A 24,693-nucleotide genomic window follows, 5' to 3' on the forward strand; every position below is an offset into this window, starting at 1 on the left:
TTTGAAACATGATACTACATTTGATGATGTGCTAAATTTGGAAACAAAATTTATTTTTGTGCTATTTTTGAAAATTCCCCTAGTATTTATGGTTTTATCACCATTGTTTTATTGAAACTTTTTAGTTACATATCTAACAAATAACCCAAGGAAAAATTATATATTGTTGTAATAATGTAGCTTTTGCACAACAATAATTATCAAAGTCATAGTTTAAATCCCAATTATGAAAGAGTTGTATCATTTTCTGTCATATCACAACCTCTTCATAGGTTCAAAGAATCATCAAAGTCCTTACATAATTAGCACATGACAATATTTTATTATCAAAGTCTTCATAGGTTCAAAGAGTTAAGATAATTGAAATAAGAATCCAACGAAAGAAATCGATTAACATTCTAACATATTTTATTCCACTCTTTCGGGAAAAGACTTCATAAAGAATTAAAGATAGAATTTAAAATCCAAAAGAACCTTACATCAATAAGGACTCCAAACATGAATTGTGTTCTTACTTTCAACCTACTTTACTTCATAACCGCTTGAAGGAGAAGCACTTGTGCTCTTTAAGCTTTCTTTAGTGCAGATCCTAAAATCCTTGTATTACTTGTTGCATCACCATCTATTTAGATCTTTCTCTATATGGTTTTCTAACGTTAAGTGTGATTCCAAGTGTAAGTTCTAATATTAATTGATTCCATATGAGAAGCTCGGTTGTTCAACAAAACAATGAAACTAAATCTAGGAAAAGCAGTCAAACTGAACATAACTCAGCTTGCAAGGCTCATGTTATGAGCTGGTCTGCTTTTCGAAGAGAGGAAAGCAAAGAAGATGGGAAGTTTTAAAATAAATGTATTCAGACAAAATCTTAACCGCACATGTTCTCTAACGCTTAAAACATAATCCAGCGAGTGTGACAATAAGAAGCGCAAAATCGAGATGTAATTAGAAGATGTCTAAAAGAGCAAACATGGCCATAAAAAAAGGAATAATGCAGAACAAAACCAATATTGCTGCTGCTGTAGTACTCTTAAACATCCTTACTTCTTCTTGGGGTCACCAGCCTTGGTCTACACATACATTGAAACAATTGTTAAGAAAAACAGGACATGAAACAAACAATTGCAGATACAAATATCTCTGGTCAGTGTAGGTCTCTCACCTTCTTAACACCACGGATTTTCTTCGCCCTGTTCTTCCTCTCCTTCATCTGTTTCCTTGACCTCTCAATCTTGGTGTCAAGTCCGTTCTGTCAAGCACACATGAATCATTTTAATATGAGTTTGCAAGTAATCCTTAGTAAGCTCTATTTACGAACTCCATAGTTTCATAGCAAAGCAGGCAAAAACAAAGCATCAAGAGAGAATGCTACACTAAAAACACTAGACCAATGGTCTATTGATAAAAGAAGTAAAGAGCATATTACCCTGATCAGTCTGTACTTGGGCTCAAATTTCTTGGCGTTGTCGACAGAATCATAGATCAAACCGTATCCAGAAGATTTACCACCTCCAAAGTGAGTTCTGAATTTGAAACAGAAGATAGCATTGGGGTCCTTAACCTCGTACATCCTTGCCAACTTCTCCTTCAACTCAGCCTTCAGACAGTAAACATAACACTCAGAACCTTCTCATACTCTAACAACTACGCACAAATGTAATAGACACTAGGCAGTGGAAGTAAAGAACATACCTTTGAAACATTGGCTCTTCCAGGATGAAGAACATCAATGACCTACAAAGAATTTGGTACACAAATCTGTTTATTAACTTTCCAAAGAAAAAAAACTAAATCAACAATACACCAATAACCAAAAATCTGAACTCGTAGTGATCAAATGTAACATCGAAATGAATCCTACGAATCCGCTAATCTACGAGCATCTCTATCTTAATTATAAAGGCGAAGAGGCTACAAGCACTGTGAGCATGAAATGAAACATAGAGAACAGAGAGATTGGAATAGGAACTCACGAATTGCTTCCTGGCGAGAAGCCTGTTGGTCATGAAGTTTCTGGTTCTGATAGTGACAGCTTTCTCCGCCATAGCTGCTGCGATTTTAGCTCCGAGATCAGTCTCTGAGCTCCGGTTTGCGAAAAAATCAACGAGTTTATCTCCCTTGCAGCGGCTTTAGAAGAAAACAGCAGCCAAAACCCTAGATCGTTTATATATAGCTCCTCGCTTTCAGATTATTAGGGTTTGTTTGTTATTTTTCCTTTTAGTCGTTTCTTGGGCCAAATTTAATTGGGCCTTATAATATCCATGTTAAATTAGTTCATTTCGGGTTTGATATATCTATACTAGTATTAGTATTTTTTTTAGCACTTTTTGCTCAAAAATACTTTTTGAAAAGTTTTTACATTGACTTTAATATTAGTTACCAAAAATTTCAAAATTAATTATAGATAAGATTTTAAAAAATAAGAAAATCTTTCTACCTTATTCAAACATAAATATATGATTCCCTTTCATTTTTATTTGAATTTATATATAAATTATCTTGAATTATTCTATAATGCATTTAGTTAATAAAAATTGTGATTTTTTACATGATGTAATACAAATTTTTAAAAACGGACATATATTACTCAATAGATGAATTAAAAAATACGGGTACAATATCCCACATCGCCTAAAAAATTGGGCAATAGTTCAGAGTCATACTATAAAAGAGACCAAAATGATTCATAATAAAATTGAGTAGAAAGCTTAATTAATCGCGCATTCAAACCTAAAAAACTTTTATTTGGTTTATTCCGATTCTTTATTTTAAATATTTTTTAAAAGTTAAATATTATAAATATTTAAAACTTTTAAAAATTTAAATATTATGAATATTTATATTTTATAAAAATTATAAATATTTTAAATATTTTATTTTTTTAGAAAGTTAAACTTTATGAAATGTTAAAAATATTAATAATATTTAAACGTTTATGAAGTTTTAAAATATTTAAACTTTATAAATATTTCAACTTTTAAAAAAGTTAGAAGACCTTTAAAATATTAATAATATATTTAAACTTTTACGAAAGTTCAAATATGAAAAATACTCAACCATTTTAAGAATTTCAAGTATTATAAATATTTAAACTTTATAAGAAGCGCCAATCTTATAAAATGTAAATGGTTACAACCTTAATAAATAACATATCAACTCAATCTAATATTTATAATACAAAACAATAAATATTAAAAAATAAGATTATATAGTGCAAGTTAGAATATCTCGGGACGGAGTTATATAGCGGGATGAGTTTTGTCGATATTTATATAAATTTAAAATATCATTAATTTGGTGTTAAACGGGTAAAACATCATTTCATTATTTTGTTAACACTATTTGTATCCAAGAATAGATATATCTAATTAAATTGATTAATAAATATTATGTAAAAATAAATTATATTACAGTATTATATGGTTTAAAATTTAAACCATAAAATTAACAATTATTATATAATTAAAACATATTTAACCAATAAATACAATTTATAATTTAAATGTTTTAGTTATAAATAATTTGTCCTGCAGTGTACCGCGGGTCCTAATCTAGTATTATGATAAAACAGACGATAAACCAGCGAACAACTAGGTAAACAACCGGAACTGCCCGATAAATCAATTCAAATAAAAATACTATATCTATCATCTAAGAAGTACTACAAAGGATTACACAAAATTGAATAAGTTGAAAATATAAAATTAAATAAAATTAGATTGAATGATATTCAACTTATTCACTTTCAAAAACATAGATGAACAACTTGAATACTTGTACAAATGGTTGTACAATTGAAGAGGTTGAAAAAAATTATTCAACCAATTTTCACCATTTGAATTGAAGAAGTTGAAAAAAAAACTACTAAATTCATTCAACTTAATAAGTTGAATTAAACTAATTATACAGGAAAATGTTTAACTTGTATATCCACTTTTTTGAATTTATCATTCAGCTGAATTTTAACTTATTCAGTTTGTAGCAACTAGCAACCATTTGCACCCTTTTCTCTTTTAACTTGTTCATTTTTTAAAAAAATTTCAGTTGAATTGATTGAATAATTTTTTCAACATTTTCAACTCAAATGGTGAATATTGGCTGAATAATTATTTTTAACCTCTTCAACTCAAATGGATCCATTTTGTGTCAAACAAAATATATATAGTTAAAGTTTTTTTTTTGTTTTATTCAAATTTGTGCTTATTTGTTTAAGATGTTTCACCATTAGAATATTTGTATTTAAAATTTTTTAATTTGGTGGAGAAAATATCGATAAAATATTAACATTTATGGTCATATGTGTTGTACCCACGATCTGCCATCTCGGGCAATAGGCAAGAGGGCCTAGGCCGGGCTAGTCCACTGGGCCAAGAGCGAATTAGTGATCGGCCCATCAGGCCCGGAGAAAGGAAGAGAGCGCGGAGATGTTTCGTGCTGGTCAGTTCGCAGCTCGGTCCAGGTCAAAGATTCCCGCATTCAAGAGGATTAATTAGTCCGCGCAAATCGCGTCCTATTAATGGCGCATTAATTTAGTAATAAATTGGTCGGTATAAATATGTAAGGGGGGGTCAGTTGTAGGGGATCAAACCATTTTTCCCGAAAAAGCAATACAAAATCAAATACTCAAAAACTCTCTCAAATCAGTTCGGAATTACTTAACGGCGATAAGCTCCTCCACAGTTAAATCACTTCGGAAGGAGAAGCTCGTTTTCAGTTCTCACATTTGGCGCTAGAAGGAGGGGAGTTATCGCCTGACTCTCGTTAGTTCCGACTTCATACACAAGTACACTCCACACAACCACCGCTATGGCAACCGACTCTCCCAATCAGGCATCCTTGGAGGTGATCCAGAAGCTCCTGCAGGACTTGTCCGAGAAGTCCGACCGTCAGCAAGCCGCCTCCGCCGCTCTTACTGAACGTTTCGACAGCTTGGAGGGCCAGATTTCCACTCGTCTGGAGGAAATCACGACGTCCGTAGCCGATCTCTCGGCCTCCCACCTCGCGTACGCCGACCGGGTCGACCTCCTGTCCTCCGACCAAAACCCGCGTCGACGTGCTTTGGATTTCTCCGGTGTGACTCCACTTTCCACCTCGCAAGTGGCAGCAACAAATGTCACTCCGGGAGATTCGTTCCCGCCCCAAACCAACACACAAACAGCGCCACCGCTGACTGGCGATGGCCATACTCCGGTTCAGCCTGGTGTCCTCCGATCTTCTGAGGTCCCAGTCCGTCTTCCTCTCCCTGTAGAAGGAAACACTTCGACTCCGGGGTATGTCACTAATCCCGAGATCTTCCGTATGCAGAGCAAAATCCGGGATATGCGGTCTGTGATGCATAGTGCAACCACTTCGGCTCCGGATATTTTTCGGGTGATCGAGGAATCGAGGCAAACTCCCTTTTCCGATCAAATAGCTCGAGTCCGCATCAAAGCTACCGGCAAAATTAAGTTCTCGAGCTACGAAGGAAAAGGAGATCCTACCAATCATCTCAAGACTTTCTTGCTAACAGCTAGCCGGGTGGACCTCGAGCCCCACGAAGCAGACGCTGGGTACTGCAAGCTGTTCGCAGAAACGTTTAGTGGACCGGTACTGCTTTGGTTCGCATCTTTAGCAGCTGGCTCCATAACAAACTTTACTGAGCTGTCGACCTCGTTCGTCAAGCAGTATTCTAGCCTAATCGAAACTGCGGTGACGGATGCTCAGCTTTGGAACTTAAGCCAAAAGGCTGGAGAGTCCCTGCGGTCTTACATAACAAAGTTCAAGGAGATCCAGGTCAAGATTCCCGGACTCTCAGACTCCACTGCCCTGGCCGCGCTTAAGAACGGCCTCTGGCATGAATCTCGCTTCCGCGAAGAGCTGTCTGTGAATCGTTTCCCAACTATTCAGGACGCATTACACCGGGCTTCGAGCTGGATAGTCGCAGAGGAGGACAAACTCGCTGCTGCGCAAAAACAAAACTCTCCGCCCCTTGGCAGTCCCGAGGTCATGGAATTCTTTACACCTTAAGCTTTTTTACAGCTAATTTATTTGTGTCGAACTACGATTTAGCTTGATCCCGATAAGGGTACGTAGGCAGCCCACTTCGGGTCCAGCTATCCATATTAATAAAATTTAAAGTTTTCTTAAACTTTTTTTTATTAATAATGGTCCGGACCTCGCAACCAAAAAAAAAAAAAAAAAAAAAAAAAAAAAAAGCCGAAGCCTGACTTCGCATCTAAACCCGAGGTCCAACTTCGCGATCTTAAACCGAAGTTCTTACTTCGTATTCAGCTTTACTTTAAAGCTCAATGTTGCGAAAACACTAAACCGAAGTCCTCGCTTCGTCCCCCGCTTTGCTTAAAGTCAAAGCTTAGTTTCGCAAAATTCTTATCTAAACCGAAGTATTCACTTCGTACTCAGCTTTACTGATAAAAGTTGGGATGTCATTTTTTCGAACTATTTAACCGAAGTTCTCACTTCGCGTTCATTTCTGCTCGAACCATCTTTTCAAACAAAAGGCTTTGGAAATTTAGTTCGCATTGTGGAAATTAAACAAAAAATGGCACAAAAAGAAAATAGTTCATACGGAGTGGTCACCACGACCAAATCTAAAAATAAATACTACAAAAAGGGGGGGCAACTCATGCCAAAACAACCCCAGAATAGGAACTATTGATTCGGAGGGACAGGTTCAGACGCCGCTTCGGAGAGGGCCAAGCCCATCTCCACAAGCTCCCCCTCCGACCTGGTGGTCGCCAGATAGTCGTCCATCCCCTGATTCGAGAGTTGCCCGAGGTTAGTACCGGACTCGTCGATTGTGACGCTAAGAGGGTGCTCGTTGCATAAGAGATCGGGCGTATCCGCCAAGAGGGATGAGAATGCAGCAAGGTCGAGTTCACGGGGAGTTACCTTTGAAACCTTTTCATCGGCCTCCTCCTCGTCAGTTTTCAGGAGTCCGAGCTCGGCCTCCATATCTTGGATCTTGCCCCTAGAGATCTCCTCGACCAGCATCCGGTTAGCCCTGATCTCGGCAGCCCGGATCTGAAGCGGGGCTAGCTTCTCCCTCTCTTCGAAGGTGACCTTCACCTCCTCGACCAGAGGACGGAGAGTTCGCCTCATTGCCTGTCTCTCCTCCCTTCGCACCCTCTCGATCTCGCAGCTGTTGCCAGCTTCGAGTAGCTGATTGCGAAGCTCGATCTCGTGCAACCTGTTCTTGGCTGCTTTCGCATCTTCCGTTGCTTCGAAGTAAAGATCCCCCGCCTTCTTCAGTTTGCCTCGGAGGTCCTCGTTGGCAACCCCAAGGTTGATCACCTCTATTTCAGCCTTCTTCATCCGAGCTCGGATTTGTTCGGCCTTCGCTACGGTGCTAGCATTCTCAGCCTCCAGCCTTGCATACTCTTTTACCTGGGCCTCCAGATCGGCGACCCTCTCTTGAAGAAGGTTCACCTCGGAAGAGGATGGGGAAACAAACAGCTGGTCCTCGTAAGACGCCACCTAGTGGGCCCCAAGTCTTGTTCGGGAAAGCAAATCTCATCATTACCACGATTAAATCGTGGAGATATGGGGAATATTCAGTTCCTGAAATTGATCGCTTGAAGGATAAAAGTCCCCCGAACTGTTCAGCTCGGGAGACTTGGGGGGCAACTGTTGTACCCACGATCTGCCATCTCGGGCAATAGGCAAGAGGGCCTAGGCCGGGCTAGTCCACTGGGCCAAGAGCGAATTAGTGATCGGCCCATCAGGCCCGGAGAAAGGAAGAGAGCGCGGAGATGTTTCGTGCTGGTCAAATCGCAGCTCGGTCCAGGTCAAAGATTCCCGCATTCAAGAGGATTAATTAGTCCGTGCAAATCGCGTCCTATTAATGGCGCATTAATTTAGTAATAAATTGGTCGGTATAAATATGTAAGGGGGGGGGTCAGTTGTAGGGGATCGAACCATTTTTCCCGAAAAAGCAATACAAAATCAAATACTCAAAAACTCTCTCAAATCAGTTCGGAATTACTTAACGGCGATAAGCTCCTCCACAGTTAAATCACTTCGGAAGGAGAAGCTCGTTTTCAGTTCTCACAATATGTCTTTTGCGTTTTATAAAATCAAATTTATATCTTTTATATTTTACCTAGTAATCATAAAAATATTCATGTTTCTTATAGATCCATAACAACATACATTATATTAATTGATAATTTAATTATTTAATTTTATTATATCTTAGTAACAGTTAGATTTGAAACTCATTTTTTTTTAAGTTAATTGATATGCTCAAATTTACCCTAGAGCTACTCTCTCAAATTAAGAGATCATTGCAGTACTTAGGGGTCGAATTCCACAAGGACTTAAGACTACACAATAAATTATAGAATTTTATGATCACGCTAAACAGAATAATTTGAATTTAAAATAAGCAATGCAAAATATTAAATAAAAGCTGTGTAAATTCAGATGATCAAAAAGCTAGGCCTAGAGAATTTCTCAGGTAATTATGAAATATTAAATCAGGAAATAAATAGAATTCAAGCAATTAAGAACAGATCTAGAACTCTAAATACTTTTGTAAATTAAATCAGTTCTCACTGCAAATAATATCTAAATTTAAAACCAGAAAATCCAAATCTCTTTGCAAAATTCTAGGTAATAAATCAGCTTTAAAAACAAGTTTAGATTGTTCACAAAATCACTAAATCAAATCTCTTTGCAGAAAGTAATTTTGCTCATCAAAATGTTTTATCAGGAAAATCAATTATATTCTCATATCAATTTATTTTCCTAGGTTATTAATTTTAAATGGCCAATCAAGGATTAATAATGAAGAACAACCTATGATGAAGATCTAGCAAGATAATGAATCCTAATTAAACAGATCAAATAGTTCATAAAATCCCTGTGAAAAACCCTAAACCTAACAAGCAAACTACTCAGATATAATCAATGAAGAACAAAACATCATTCTGAATAATAAGCAATTGAAGTTAAAAGAGTAAAGAGGGAGTTCAAGAATTCTTCTCTACAAAGCAGATCTCTCTCTCCCAAAAGCTCTCAAAATCTCACAGGGTTGCAGAAAAATAAAACTTGCTAGAATACAACTTAATGGTTTGGAAAACCTAAAAATACTATTTATATGTCCTAAAACACGTCAGGGACTTGTGTTGCAAATATGGAAAATTTTGGGCAAATTTGTAAAACTTCCAAATTTGTGATTCTTTATCGGCTGAACATGGTGTCGATCGATGCTAAGGTAGTGTCGATCGACACTCCCTTTTTGTTCTGACTCGAAGTTCGTTTCTTCTGAATTGATGCTCCAAAATGATCCAAATTGCTCCATTTTGCTCTTTTTATGCCAAAATCCTAGAAAACCTGTAAAGACTCAAAAATATCCTAGAAAAGACATCAAAAGACTTTAAAAGACTCCTTATATCATGGTTAAAAACCACAAAAACCATGATATATTAACTCCCCCAGACTTAGCCTTTGCTTGCCTTCAAGCAAAACATAAACTTAGACCTGTGAAAGAGGTTTGAAAACAGGGAACTCACTCAACTGCATGATGATTCTTATTCGCACTGTTCATTTACCTGACTCAAGAACTTACTTCTTATACTTAACCATGATAAGCATCAACATTCCTTACTCAAATCCCACAATCCTTTGGAATCTCTGAAATCTCCATTGTCATCTATTTAGTCAATTTTAAAGCACAAATAAGGTGAATTCTTACCTTGGGTGTATTGATCAGTGGCATATGGACTCTCTTCAGGCTAAGACATTCTTCATACATCTCCTTGGCATATGGACTCTCTTCAGGCTAAGACATTCTTCATACATCTCCTTTCCTCTCCCTTTTCTCACTTCCAAAGGGCTGATTACTCCCAAATTGTTTGTTTTTTTTTTATAATCAAAGGTGTAAGTGAATACCGGGGTCATCGGTAATTTACCTACCCCTTGCTTTCAAGCTTTGTGTGATCATTTGACTCAAGAGTAGAATAATGAGGTCTCAAGTAATTTACCTACCTCTCTAAACTGATCAAAATCATCTCATCTTTTATTCTCTTTTTTTTTTTAAAGCACTGAAGGGAAGAGAGAGGGGAGACATACTTTGAAAAATTGCACTGTCTTGTATGGCCCGAAGAAGAATTCTAGTCCACTGATTTCCAACCCCAAAGTAAGAGATTAAGTCCGGTTAAAATCCTGATAAAAGTTGAGACAACATTAGATCAATCAGATATCCATTGAATAAGGGCTTTCAGGATTGTTGATAATGCTCATAGTCTTTCTAAGCTTCAGTTCTGAGATCAAGCATAAACAAATAATCATTAGAGTGTTAGCCAAATAAGAGAAATAATTAGTCAAGATCATAATTCCCAAAGACAAAAAGAAAATATTTGAAAAATTTGACTCAAACTTTATGGTTTTGACTGACACAACTGAAACTCAAAAACAAAAACATAGTTAGTAGACAACACTGTCCTCAGTGTTATCAAGTAAGAGGAAAGCAAAAAGAAAAATAAGCAAAAATGAATGAGTAGGGAAAGTATGAACCAAAATCGGATTAACTCATCTGTGATGGTGGTGTCGATCGACACTCTAGTGGCATCGATCGACACTTTCTGGGTCTGCAGAGTTTTTGCCCAGAAATCCATAGTTAGTTCTTGTTAATTTGTGTCCCTCTCAATCCTTGGATGTTAGCACTGCTAATAATCACTCAAACACAATATTAAAAGCAACATGATAGATAGAAGTTCATAATTCAAATCTAATTCAAACTGACTCAATGCAAAAACAAAAATGACTCAAAAGGAAAAGAAAAACCTATGAGTGGGTTGCCTCCTACTAAGCGCTTGTTTTCAGTCATTAGCTTGACTTTGCTGAAGCTCAACCATCCGGTGGATCAGAACATGGCAGTGAATGCCTCTGAGTGAATGACCTCTTCATCCAAGGTGGTGTATAAGCTTTAGGTGCATGAGGCTTGCCAAGTATGCGAGGAACAGGACCAGGGCCGGATTTAGGGATGGGTTTGCTTCTTTCTAGCCCTGCAAAATCATCAACAGAAGAAACAAGCGCTCTACGATAATCTCGTGGCTTGGTTAACTGTAAAACAGTCTTTGTACCTTTGAAATTGTTATTGATGATAGGAGAAGGTTTGGGTGAAGAAGATATATACCTTGGCCTTACCTGAGAACTTTGAAGTGTGGAGGGGGAAGTCTTCTGTTTGGGAACAGGTTTATGACTTGCAGCATTGGTGTTGGACAAGATTGAACTCGGATGTGGAGAAGTGTCGATCGATGCCTCCTCTGTGTCGATCGACACTGAGCCTGTTGCTCGTGTTGCAGAAACTTTCTCAACAGAAAAAGTCTGTCCATCAATAGTAGGAGCCCTCCTCAGCTTATCCATCTCAAAGTTCATACTCAAACCATCCACATTCAGTGCTATGTGCCCCTTCTGCACATCTATGATTGCACCAGCTGTAGCCAAGAAAGATCTTCCTAAGATGAGAGGATCTTTAGGCTTTGTATCATACTTCAGCACCACAAAGTCAGTAGGAATCATGAAGTTCCCAACCTTAACAGGAATATCCTCTAAAACACCTTCAGGAATTCTTCGGGAGAGGTCAGCCAAGATAAGAGAAATTTGAGTTGGCTTGAATTCTGTCATCCCAAGTCTCACAGTAACAGAATGTGGCATCAAGTTGATGCTAGAGGCAAGATCACATTGAATAAAGTACAATAAAGTACAATAAACCTTCCTGCTGAGATTGAGCAATAAAGTACAAAGCTTCCAGGATCTGGTAACTTCTCAGCAGTCTTACATTGAATTATTGCATTCACTTCCTTAGAGACTACCACTTCTTGCTTCCTCTCTTTCCTCCTTTGAACAGGCTGATTTAATAGAATTGCACTGACATCCTTAGTTAGCAAGGCTCCTTCCTCAGGGCTCAAACCATTTGATACCATTCTCTTCACATACCGCTTAAGAGGTGGTGAAATCTTTACTGCATCAATCAAAGGCATCTTAACCATCACCTTATCCATCATAGCCTTGCATCTAGCTTCCTTAAGCTCCTGCTTAGACCTCCTAGGCTTAGGAAAAGGCACCTTTGGTTTGTACACTCTCTCAGCAGCTGGAATCGAAGATTTTGCAGTTTCTGGTTCAGTCTGATATGAGTGTCGATCGACACCCAGGTGGTGTCGATCGACACCATCATCTAAAACCGAGAGATTTGTTGATTTCTCTTCTTTTTCTGCAGAAGCAATTTCACCATCATCTTCATCTCTCACTGATATGGCATTGCAAGCATGTCTAGGATTTGACTCAGTTCTTGCTGGAAGAACACTCTCTTGCCGTTTAACAGACCCAGCAGTCTGTACAACTTGAATCTCCAGCTTCTTAACATGAACATTCAATGCATCAATCTTCCCATTCAGCTCAGTGTAGACATTGTCAATCTTCCCATTGAATGTCACTGTCAATTGCTCCTGTCCTTGCAAAAGCTGCTCAAGCATGGCTTCCATTCTACTTTCTGAAGAATTCTTAGGAGGAAGAGACTGATAAGATGAGTTCCCATAGGTTCTTGTATAGCCATTGTTCTGTTGCTGCTTCTGGTCACCATTGTAAGGTCTGTTGCCTTGCTGATTACCGAATCTCTGTCCTTGATACCCAGCTCAATACACATAGTTGACATTCTCCTCTGTATTCTCTGGCTCTGGCTCAAATGTCTCAACTTCTGCAGCAAATTGGACTGACTTCTTTCCTACAAGAAGATTGTGCACTGAATCCATCTTAGCATTAACAGAAGCTAACTGATTTGAATCATATCCTCCATGCAATCTCTTTCTCTCAGCATTAGCTCTCTTAGTACTATTGCTAGCAGCTAAGTTCTCAATCAAACATTCAACATCTTTTGGAAATCTTGTCTTGAAACTCCCATGACTTGCAGCATCTAAAGCCAACTGATACTCCCAGTCACACCCTCTAAAGAAGATACTTAGCAATTGAACCCTTGAGAAACCATGGTGTGGACAGTCCCTTTAGTAAGCCTTGAATCTCACCCAAACTGTTTTGAAAGCTTCATCTGGTCTTTGCTTGAAAGAGGACAGCTTGATTCTCAACTCATCTGACATTGCATCATCATAGAAGTAGTTGAGGAAGGCCATCTTGACATCACGCCAATTTGTCAATGATCCAGCTGGCAATTGTTTCAACCACTGAGATGCCTCTCCTGCAAGTGAATAAGGGAAGAGTTTGCAGAATATGTAGTCCTCAGTCACCCCATTAGCCTTGATGCTAGTCACCAGATCCTCAAAATGCTCAATGTGGTCCAAGGGCTTCTCATTGGGCAACGCAGAAAAAGGTCTCTGCCCAACTAGTTGAAAGTACGCAGGTTTCAACTCAAAATCATTCCTCTAAAATGGGGGAGGAACAATAGCAGACTAGTTCTCATACACAAGATCAGCCCTGTTGTAGTCAGTAATGGTCCTGATCAGATTTTGTGCCCATTTAAGTGTCATGGTGTCATGGTTTTTACGGTGCCCATATATCAACTATTGAGATTGATTTGAGCTTATCAAATTTTGTGCCCATTTAAGTGTCATGGTTTTTACGGTTTTTATCAAACCGGCAACGGCGCCAAAACTTGATATGCTCAAATTTACTCTAGAGCTACTCTCTCAAATTAAGAGATCACTGCAGTACTTAGGGGTCGAATTCCACAAAGACTCAAGACTACACAATAAATTATAGAGTTTTATGATCAATTTATTTTTTGAGTGGCACTTGGAAAGAGACCGGGAGAATGTAGAGGCCCTAGACCCAAACTGTATTAGTCATTCAAAAAAAAAGAAAACTATTTCACTTCCTTTAAATTTATATTGACGCATTTAATACATTTCTCTTCATATTGTATAAAAAGAATTTACAGTAAAGTTAACACTTAAAATAAATTGACAGTAGTATTTTAACCCTTGATCAACTCGGTCCAAACTCATCACAAGAAAAGCTAACAATTGAGGCAAAATAGCTATAATAAATGGGTAATAAATTGAGACAAAATCTGATTCTATACAATATTTCTAAGATGAAACAAATAACAACTTGTTTATAAATCGTTAAATAGATGGTAAAAATATCTCTCAAGGATTTCAGCTGTAACTTTGTCCCCCACTGTATTCCAGTTTGTTTGAAAGAAGCTTGCAGAGAAGCCATCAGGTCCTGGTGCCTTATCCGGGTGGATAGCAAAGCAGGCATGTTTGATTTCCTCAGGAGAAGGTAGTTTGATTAGCTTCTCATTCATTTCTGACGTTACCGAAGGCCTGATAGCCTCTTGAACAATTCCATTACTTAGGCTTCCTTGAGAGGTAAACAAGTTGTTATTTGTTTCATCTTAGAAATATTGTATAGAATCAGATTTTGTCTCAATTTATTACCCATTTATTATAGCTATTTTGCCTCAGTTGTTAGCTTTTCTTGTGATGAGTTTGGACCGAGTTGATCAAGGGTTAAAATACTACTGTAAATTTATTTTAAGTGTTAACTTTACTGTAAATTCTTTTTATACAATATGAAGAGAAATGTATTAAATGCGTCAATATAAATTTAAAGGAAGTGAAATAGTTCTTTTAATACAGCTTGGGACTAAACCTTCCTCAACGTTCTGATTCCTCTCTCTCGTTCAACATCTCCCGCTAGATTTTTCATCTGCTAATCTTTGAGTCTTCCACAGTTTCATCGGATAGCTCATCACCGTCTATATGGATCTTCCACAGTTAGTGTATCACGTTACTTGCCTCTCAAGAAAAATCCTCTTCTTCGTCTGAGTGGTTTACTTTTATCTCAAACGTGATTTCCTCAAACCGTCCATGCTTCTCTTGGCACCCTTTTCTGCCACACGGCATCTCGTTGAAATCCATGATTGAATCCACGGAGGAACGGTTCGATTCGCAGCTGCAGAAGATGCTCCAATTGGGAACAAGAGAAGCAATCTCTCCATCGATCATATTTGCTATCTTTATGACATCACGGTCGTCCATCTCCAACTCTTCCACCATCTCTCTTGCAACGCTTATTGCTGTGTCGGCCTCAGTGTCAAACGGGAAGTATATGTTTCTGACACGCCCTGCAACAATGACCATAACCATAACGTGAGGAAAGTGGGACATTTGCAATCTTGTCTAGTCTAGAACTGAAAATATTATGTCTTTCTGACATAGAAACTGTAAAGACTAGACTGTTATAGAGTGTTACAAACCTTCCTTGTCGACGGTTCTGAGTCGCAGGAATAGTCCATCACCATTGTCTCTTTTCTTCCCTTTAATGCTTATGTCAACATTACCAAAGCTTTTATCATCTTCCTCATCTTCTTCAGTATCATCAATTTGAAACTCTATTAATGCGTGTGACTCCACAGACTCCTCTCCATTGTAATCCCATTGGTTTTCATTATCGTGGCTGTAGGAACCGATTGAGTAGTGTGGATGATCAAAAGAGTTGATGTTGGCTCCATCATTGAAGAAATGGTCAGCTATATGATAAGAATGTCTAACTTCTTCTATCTGACCCCTTTCGCTCTCTACGGATCTCATATCCAATTCACTTTCATCGATACAGAGAAATTGGTCGTCGAGTAGTTCACGAGCTGAGAGCCTAAGGGACACTGTGGCTAAACACTTCTCTATAAAGCCTTTAACCTCTGGATCCTTCACCTTGTCTAATCCGGCTGGTTTCTTGCCCTGAGAAAGATATTTTAACAATCTTGTAACTCAATATAAAAAGATTATAATTCCGGTAACGTCGTATGGATACTAACCGATATAACTCTTTTGTAAATCTGAGCAGGGTGAGAACACTCGCTATACGGGTAGTCAAATGTTACCATTTCGAGAACACACATACCGAACGAGTAAATGTCGACTAATTGGTTGTATTCTTCTTTATAAACTTCAGGAGCCATGAACTCTGGTGTCCCTAAAGATAGCAAAAAACACTTTCAGCAATCATAATCCAATAAATGGACTTAATTAGCAAAACAAAAGCGCTGAACAGATTTCATACCAACACAATGAGCAGCGTGAGAGTGTTGTAAACAAGCAGCAAGACCAAGATCCCCAATCTTGACTTCTCCTTGGTTCCCATTAATAAAAATGTTGTCACACTTGAGATCTCTATGAATCACAGGAGGGTCATGTGTATGGAGATAATTTAATCCTCTTAAAATCTGTCTACACCAATTCTTCACCGCTCTTATGTTCACTCTCTTGTGTTTTAGCCTATATCTACAATGGTATATTTAATGTTACATGCATATGATTTAATAATCATGTGAATATATATAAATAAAACTTAGGATATAAGATAGACAGAGAGAAGCTTACTGCCTCAAGGTGCCAGAAGTGAACATTTCAGTGACAAAGTTGATGTTCCGATTATCGGTATCGACCCAAGAAGCGTAGAACTTCATGATGCTTTTGTGTTTTAATGTTTTGAGGAGATGGATCTCACAGTAAAGCCTCTCCAGTTCTTGAGGACTCTGCAAGAAATCGTAGAGCTTTACTTGGTTCCATGCTACTTCTATACCTTCATACTCATCAAATCCTCTGTAACTGCAAATCCGAATCAAGGAACCAAAAACAATAGTATTGTCTAATTCAGAATCACTAAACTCAGTCTTTGATTAATCATCCAGATTACCAATTGTGTAAATTAGTCTACCAAGTGGGAAAGAAACAAAATAAAAAAATCCCATTATGCAAAGAAAAATCTATGAAGTTTCATAGATATTATGAAATGAAAAACAACCAAACTTTATTGAGAGAAAAAAAAAAAAAACTGAAAACAAATATAAGAACATGGTAGGCATAAAACACCAAAGTTCCAGAGAAGTTGATCACGGAAAGAAAAAGAAAAAAAAGTAAGAAACCTAAAGGGAGAAATTGGATTCTTACACTGTCTTTGAAGAACCTTTACCCAGAACTTCATTGTACTGCAACAACAAGAACACACACACACAAAACAAAAATTTAAGAAAGCAAAAAGAGTAAAAAAAAAAGAAATTTAGTTGAGAGAAAGAAGAAATTTACTCTTCCATATCTTCTAGTAGGATCAACTTCAACATACTGAGAGTAATCTGATTCAAGATGACTGAGATGGTTCATCATACACCCCAAGAAAGATCAAAAAGAACAAAGACAAAAGATGGAAAATATAAAGAAAAACCAAGAAATCCCAAAAATATGAAAAGAGTAAGATATGGTAATATATTTAAATAATAAAAGGTATATCCTTTTTAATTTTCTGTGTTTTGGTTACTTTTATAAGCCTTTTTCATCATAATCATCTTTATACCTCTGACATTATCAGTTAAATAAATCACATTAAATTCAGTGTAAATGAGGATCAATCGGAGTCAAAGAAACTACTCCCTCTGTCCCTAATAAATTGATGTTCTAGGATTTATTTTTGTTCCTAATAGATTGATTTTGTGTATTAAAAAATTAAACTAATTTTTTAACTTAATGTTTTTTCACACATGTCATCTATCTAATAGTTTATCTTTTCTCTTTATACCCAAAAATAATTAGAAATTAATTTAGAAATAAAAAATAAAGTTTTTCTTGATATGTGTGATGATGTCTAAACATCAATTAGAATTGAATGGGCATGGTTACCTACTCAAGATGGCGTTTATACCACAAAGTCAGGATACTACTCAGCTCATCTAGAAGAATTGAACAACCCCTCACAAAACAGCAACCAAATTATCCCTCCCTTCAATTGGCAAGCAAATATCTGGAACGTTAAGACCTCACCAAAAACAAAGATGCTGATGTGGAAGATCGTACAACAAGCCATCCCAGTGGGAACAAACCTCACTAGCCGCAATATCTCAGAGGATGCAAAGTGTCCACACTGCAATGAAGATGAATCTGAACTACACCTGTTCTTCTATTGCCCCTTTGCGACAAATGTCTGGCGTCAAGCCCCGTTTAGCAATGCTTTCTCTCCCCACTCGGTCTCCTCCACTGCCGAAGGTATATCTGCTTTAAACCGATTGATAAGGTGATATATCATGGTTTTTATTGGTTTTTAACCATGATATAAGGAGTCTTTTAGTGTCTTTTCATTTGTTTCTAGATTGTTTTTGAGTCTTTACAGGTTTTTAGCATGAAAGGAGCAAAATGGAGCAATTTGGATGTTTTGGAGCATAAATCTTGAAGAATCAATTTGGACTCGAGGCAAAACAAGGGCATCGATCGACACCAAGATTGGGAGCATCGATCGACACCCTCTTCAGCCGATGAAGAATCAATAAATTGGAAGTTTTACAATTCTGCCCCAAAGTCTTCCAAAATTGCAACATAAGTCCCTGACGTGTTTTAGGACATATATATATAGTTTTTTAGTTTTTTTAAAAACCCTTAACTTTTATTCTTGTAATTATTATTTTTCCTGCAACCCTGTGAGATTTTGAGAGCTTTGGAGAGAGAGAAATATGCTTTGTAGAGAAGAAATTCTTAAACTCCTTCCTTACTCTTTTAATTTCAATTGCATGTTATTCAGAATTATGTCTTGTTCTTCATTGATTATGTCTCAGTAGTTTGCTTGTTAGGTTCAGGGTTTTTCATAGAGTTTTTCATAGGGTTTTTATGAATTATTAGATCTGTTTATTTAGGATTCTTTATCTATCTAGATCTTCATCTTAGGTTGTTCTTCATATTAATTCTTGATTGATCACCTAGAATTAATACTTTAGGAAAATAAATTGATATGAGAATATAATTGATTTTCCTGATAAAACCTTTTGATGAGCAAAATTATTTCTTGCAAAGAGATTTGATTTAATAATTTTGTGAACAATCTAAACCTGATTTTATTGCTGATTTTTAACCTAGAATTTTACAAAGAGATTTGGATTTTCAGGTTTTAAATTTAGATATTATTTGCAGTGAGAACTGATTTAATTTACAAAAGTGTTTAGATTTCTAGATCTGTTCTTAATTGCTTGAATCCTATTTATTTCCTGATTTAATATTTCATAATTTCCTGAGAAATTCCCTAGGCCTAGCTTTTTGATCCCCTGAATTTACAACAACTTTTATTTAATATTTTGCATTGTTTATTTTAATTCAATTTAATCTGTTTAGCATAATTATAAAACTCTATAATTTATTGTGTAGTCTTGAGTCCTTGTGGAATTCAACCCCTAAGTACTGCATTGATCTCTTAATTTGAGAGAGTAGCTCTAGGGTAAATTTGAGCATATCAAATTTTGGCGCCGTTGCCAGGGACTCTTTGATCTACCATTAGATTTGAGTTTTAGATTTTGTCTAAATTTTTATTTTTATTTGAAACTTACACGCTTTTGTTTTCTTTTCTCTTGTGTGTTTCAGGTGTATGCCTAATAAGCCTAACACAAGGAGCAACAAGACTGGTCCAATTCTGAAACTTTCAAACCAAGAGTTGGGAAAACTTGAGTGTGAGAACCGAAAAGCAGCCAAATCTTTGAAGATAGTTAACCCAATCATTCTGATGCGAGATGAGGATGGTGCTTTGAGGGATCAAGAGGGCCACTTGCGCAATGAGCAGGACCAAAAGATTGATGCTGAGGGCAATGTGATTGCTGAAATTATTGTTGTCGACGAACCACCTGATGGTGTCGACGGTGTCGATCAACACCAACAAGAGGGTGTCGATCGACACCCCCTTCCTGCAGACGGACGTGGAGCTGCCAACCACGTCCAGAACCCAATTCGAAGACAGGAGCAGAACCGGGACTTGATCTGGACCATTGCTGACTATAACCGAGCTGATCTGGTGTATGAGAACCGGTCCGCTATTGTTCCTCCTCCATTCCAGAGGAATGACTTTGAGCTGAAGCCTGCTTACTTCCAGCTAGTTGGGCAGAGACCTTTCTCAAACCTGCCCCATGAGAAGCCTCTGGACCATATTGAGCACTTTGAGGATCTTGTGACCAGTATCAAGGCTAATGGAGTGACTGAGGATTTCATATTCTGCAAGCTCTTCCCATACTCACTTGCAGGAGAGGCATCTCAGTGGTTGAAGCAGTTGCCAGCTGGATCTTTGACAAATTGGCATGATATCAAGGTGGCTTTCCTCAACCATTTCTATGATGATGCAATGTCAGATGAGCTGAGAGTCAAGATCTCTTCATTCAAGCAAGGACATGATGAAGCTTTCAAGGCAGCTTGAGTGAGATTCAAAGCTTATCAAAGAGACTGTCTACACCATGGTTTTTCAAGGGTACAACTGTTGAGTATCTTCTTCAGAGGGTGTGACTGGAAGTATCAGTTAGCTTTGGATGCTGCAAGTCATGGGAACTTCAAGACAAGATTTCCAGAAGATGCTGAAGTGTTGATTGAGAATTTGGCTTCTAGCAATAGCACTAAAAGAGCTGATGCTGAAAGAAAGAGACTGCATGGAGAGTTTGATGCAAATCAGCTTGCTTCTGTTAATGCCAAGCTTGATTCAGTGCACAATCTTCTTGTGGGAAAGAAGTCAGTCCAATTTGCTGCTGAAGTTGAAACATTTGATCCAGAGCCAGAGAATACAGAGGAGAATGTCAACTATGTGTATGGAGCTGGGTATCAGGGACAAAGATTCGGTAATCAGCAAGGCAACAGACCTTACAATGGTGACCAGAAGCAGCAACAAAACAATGGCTATACAAGGACCTATAGGAATTCATCTTATCAGCCTCCACCTCCTAAGAATTCTTCAGAGAGTAGAATGGAAGCCATGCTTGAGCAGCTTTTGCAAGGACAAGAGCAATTGACAGTGACATTCAATGGGAAGATTGACAATGTCTACACTGAGCTGAATGGAAAGATTGAAGCATTAAACATTCATGTCAAGAAGTTAGAGAATCAGGTTATTCAGATTGCTGGGTCTGTCAAACGACAAGAGGGTTTTCTTCCTGGAAGAACTGAGTCAAACCCCAGACATGCTTGCAATGCCATATCAGTGAGAGATGAAGATGATGGTGAAATTGCTCCTGCATAAAAAGAAGAGAAATCGACAAATCTCTCAGTTTCAGATGATGGTGTCGATCGACACCACCCGGGTGTCGGTCGACACTCATCTCAGACGGAACCAGAAGCTGCAAAATCTCAGGTTCCAGCAGTTAAGAGGATCTACAAGCCTAAGGTTCCTTTTCCCAAGCCAAGAAAGTCCAAGCAGGAGATGGAGGAAGCTAGATGCAAGGCAATGATGGACAAGGTGATGATTGAGATGCCATTGATTGATGCAGTAAAGCTTTCACCACCACTAAAACGCTATGTCAAGAGAATGGTATCCAATGGTTTGAGCCCTGAAGAAGGAGCCTTGCTAACTAAGGATGTTAGTGCAATTCTGTTGAACCAGCCTGTTCAGAGGAAGAAGGAGAGAAAGCAGGAGATGGTTGTCTCTAAGGAAGTGAGTGCAATCATTTAATGCAGGGCTGCTAAGAAGTTACCAGATCCTGGAAGCTTTGTACTTGATTGCTCAATCTCAGCAGGAAGGTTTTCTCACTCACTTTGTGACCTTGGCTCTAGCATCAACTTGATGCCACATTCTGTTGCTGTGAGACTTAGGATGACAGAATTCAAGCCAACTCAGATTTCTCTTATCTTGGCTGATCGCTCCCGAAGAATTTCTGAAGGTGTTTTAGAGGATATTCCAGTTAAGGTTGGCAACTTCATGATTCCCACTGACTTTGTGGTGCTGAAGTATGATCAAGAGCCTAAAGATCCTCTCATCTTAGGAAGATCTTTCTTGGCTACAGCTGGTGCAATCATCGATGTGCAGAAAGGACACATAATACTGAATGTGGATGGTTTGAGTATGAGTTTTGAGATGGATAAACTGAGGAGAGCTCCTACCATTGATGGACAGACGTTTTCTGTTGAGAAGATTACTCAGATAAGCTGCAGAGAAGCAAATTCACGAGCATCAGAAGCAGTGTCGATCGACACCACCAAGAGGGCATCGATCGACATCCCTCCACGACCGAGACAAAGCTTGTCCAAAACTGATGCTCCAAGTCAGAAACCTGTTCCCAAACAGAAGAGTCACCAATCCACACTCCAGAGCCCTCAGGTAAGGCCAAGGTATGCATCTCCTTCTCCTAAACTTCTTCCAATCATCAACAAGAATTTCAAAGAGATAAAAACTGTTTTGCAGTTAATCAAGCCATGAGATTATCGTAGAGCGCTTGTTTCTTCTGTTGATGATTTTGCAGGACAGAAAAGATACCCTCTCATACCTAAATCCCGCCCTGGTCCTATTCCTAACATCCTTGGCAGACCTCATGCACCTAAAGCTTATACACCACCTTGGATGAGAGGATTTCAATGCCATGTCCTGCTCCTCCGGATGTCTGAGCTCCAACACAGTCAAGCTAATCACTGAAAACAAGCGCTTAGTGGGAGGCAACCCACTGGTAGGTTTTTCTTTTTCTTTTGATTTTGATTTTTATTTATTTTATTTTTGCTTTCCTCTTAGTTGATAACACTGGGGACAGTCTTGTTTAAGTCTGGGGGAGGTTAGTTACTAACTATGTTTTTGTTTTTAAGTTTCAGTTGTGTCAGTCAAAACCATAAAGTTTGAGTCAAATTTTTGAAAATTTTTCTTTTTATCTTTGGGAATTATGATCTTGACTAATGATTTCTCTTATTTGGCTAACACTCTAATGATTATTTGTTTATGCTTGATCACAGAACTGAAGCTTAGAAAGACTATGAGCCTTATCAACAATCCTGAAAGCCCTTATTCAATGGATATCTGATTGATCTAACGTTGTCTCAACTTTTATCAGGATTTTAACCGGACTTAATCTCTTACTTTGGGGTTGGAAATCAGTGGACTAGACTTCTTCTTCAGGCCATACAAGACAGTGCAATTTTTCAAAGTATGTCTCCTCTCTCTCTTCCTTTCAGTGCTTAAAAAAAAAAAAGATGAGATGAGATGATTTTGATCAGTTTAGAGAGGTAGGTATATTACCTGTGACCTCATTATTCTACTCTTGAGTCAAATGATCACACAAAGCTTGGAAGCGAGGGGTAGATAAATTACTGATGACCCCGGTATTCGCTTACACCTTTGAAAAAAAAGAAAAAGAGAGAAAAGAAAAAAAAATTGGAAGTGAGAAAAGGGAGAGGAAAGGAGATGTAAGAAGAAAGTCTTGGCCTGAAAAGAGTCCATATGCCACTGTTCGATACACCCAAGGTAAGAACTCACCTGTACTTGCTTTAATTTATGTAATGAGATGACAATGGAGATTTCAGAGATTCCATAGGATTGTGGGATTTGAGTAAGGAATGTTGATGCTTATCATGGTTAAGTATAAGAAGTAAGTTCTTGAGTCAGGTAAATGAAGAGTGTAAATAAGAATAATCTGCAATTGAGTGAGTTCCCTGTTTTCAAACCTCTTTCACATGTCTAAGCTTATGTTTTGCTTGAGGGCAAGCAAAGGCTAAGTCTGGGGGAGTTGATATATCATAGTTTTTATGGTTTTTAACCATGATATAAGGAGTCTTTTAGTGTCTTTTCATTTGTTTCTAGATTGTTTTTGAGTCTTTACAGGTTTTTAGCATGAAAGGAGCGAAATAGAGCAATTTGGATGTTTTGGAGCATAAATCTCGAAGAATCAATTTGGACTCGAGGCAAAACAAGGGCATCGATCGACACCAAGATTGGGAGCATCGATCCACACCCTCTTCAGCCGATGAAGAATCAATAAATTGGAAGTTTTACAATTCTGCCCCAAAGTCTTCCAAAATTGCAACATAAGTCCCTGCCGTGTTTTAGGACATATATATATATAGTTTTTAGTTTTTTTAAAAACCCTTAAGTTTTATTCTTGTAATTATTATTTTTCCTGCAACCCTGTGAGATTTTGAGAGCTTTGAAGAGAGAGAAATCTGCTTTGTAGAGAAGAAATTCTTAAACTCCTTCCTTACTCTTTTAATTTCAATTGCATGTTATTCGGAATTATGTCTTGTTCTTCATTGATTATGTCTGAGTAGTTTGCTTGTTAGGTTCAGGGTTTTTCACAGGGTTTTTATGAATTATTAGATCTGTTTATTTAGGATTCTTTATCTATCTAGATCTTCATAATATTAATTCTTGATTGATCACCTAGAATTAATACTTTAGGAAAATAAATTGATATGAAAATATAATTGATTTTCCTCATAAAACCTTTTGATGAGCAAAATTATTTCTTGCAAAGAGATTTGATTTAATAATTTTGTGAATAATCTAAACCTGATTTTATTGCTGATTTTTAACCTAGAATTTTACAAAGAGATTTGGATTTTCTGGTTTTAAATTTAGATATTATTTGCAGTGAGAACTGATTTAATTTACAAAAGTGTTTAGAGTTCTAGATCTGTTCTTAATTGCTTGAATCCTATTTATCTCCTGATTTAATATTTCATAATTTCTTGAGAAATTCCTAGGCCTAGCTTTTTGATCCCCTGAATTTACAACAGCTTTTATTTAATATTTTGCATTGTTTATTTTAATTCAATTTAATCTGTTTAGCATAATTATAAAAGTCTATAATTTATTGTGTAGTCTTGAGTCCTTGTGGAATTCGACCCCTAAGTACTGCATTGATCTCTTATTTTGAGAGAGTAGCTCTAGGGTAAATTTGAGCATATCATAAGCCTTCCACCAACTGGAGTTGGAGGAGGACCTCTGGCTCCGTGGATCCTCTGGACTTTATGG

At 37.6% G+C, this 24,693-nt stretch overlaps 3 protein-coding genes and 1 non-coding gene across 4 annotated transcripts; all 4 read right to left on the bottom strand.

The window, feature by feature from the left end:
* Positions 1-837: 837 nt before the first annotated feature.
* LOC104771267 (small ribosomal subunit protein eS24y) lies at positions 838-2,223 on the bottom strand. The gene is made up of 5 exons (XM_010495774.3): positions 1,974-2,223; positions 1,693-1,734; positions 1,427-1,597; positions 1,163-1,249; positions 838-1,070 (listed from the first exon to the last, which is right to left on the bottom strand). The coding sequence occupies exons 1-5, from the start codon at positions 2,043-2,045 to the stop codon at positions 1,041-1,043; spliced, it is 402 nt and encodes a 133-aa protein (XP_010494076.1). The 5' UTR covers positions 2,046-2,223; the 3' UTR covers positions 838-1,040.
* Positions 2,224-6,648: 4,425 nt separating this feature from the next.
* LOC147919318 (uncharacterized) lies at positions 6,649-14,263 on the bottom strand. The gene is made up of 2 exons (XM_087503934.1): positions 14,135-14,263; positions 6,649-7,473 (listed from the first exon to the last, which is right to left on the bottom strand). The coding sequence occupies exons 1-2, from the start codon at positions 14,261-14,263 to the stop codon at positions 6,649-6,651; spliced, it is 954 nt and encodes a 317-aa protein (XP_087360060.1).
* A 203-nt stretch (positions 14,264-14,466) lies between these two features.
* On the bottom strand, positions 14,467-17,272 carry LOC104771268 (putative serine/threonine-protein kinase WNK9). The gene is made up of 7 exons (XM_010495776.3): positions 17,046-17,272; positions 16,911-16,948; positions 16,341-16,568; positions 16,021-16,241; positions 15,776-15,933; positions 15,218-15,698; positions 14,467-15,085 (listed from the first exon to the last, which is right to left on the bottom strand). Exons 1-7 carry the CDS (start codon positions 17,121-17,123, stop codon positions 14,760-14,762), a joined length of 1,530 nt encoding a protein of 509 aa, XP_010494078.1. The 5' UTR covers positions 17,124-17,272; the 3' UTR covers positions 14,467-14,759.
* Positions 17,273-20,112: 2,840 nt separating this feature from the next.
* LOC147919319 (small nucleolar RNA R71) lies at positions 20,113-20,219 on the bottom strand. The gene has a single exon (XR_015594304.1). It is a non-coding gene; the product is annotated as a small nucleolar RNA R71 (small nucleolar RNA).
* Between the last annotated feature and the right edge of the window lie 4,474 nt (positions 20,220-24,693).

This window comes from Camelina sativa, chromosome 20 (assembly GCF_030686135.1).
Source record: "Camelina sativa cultivar CO46 ecotype springtype chromosome 20, ASM3068613v1".
NCBI classification, from domain to species: domain Eukaryota; kingdom Viridiplantae; phylum Streptophyta; class Magnoliopsida; order Brassicales; family Brassicaceae; genus Camelina; species Camelina sativa.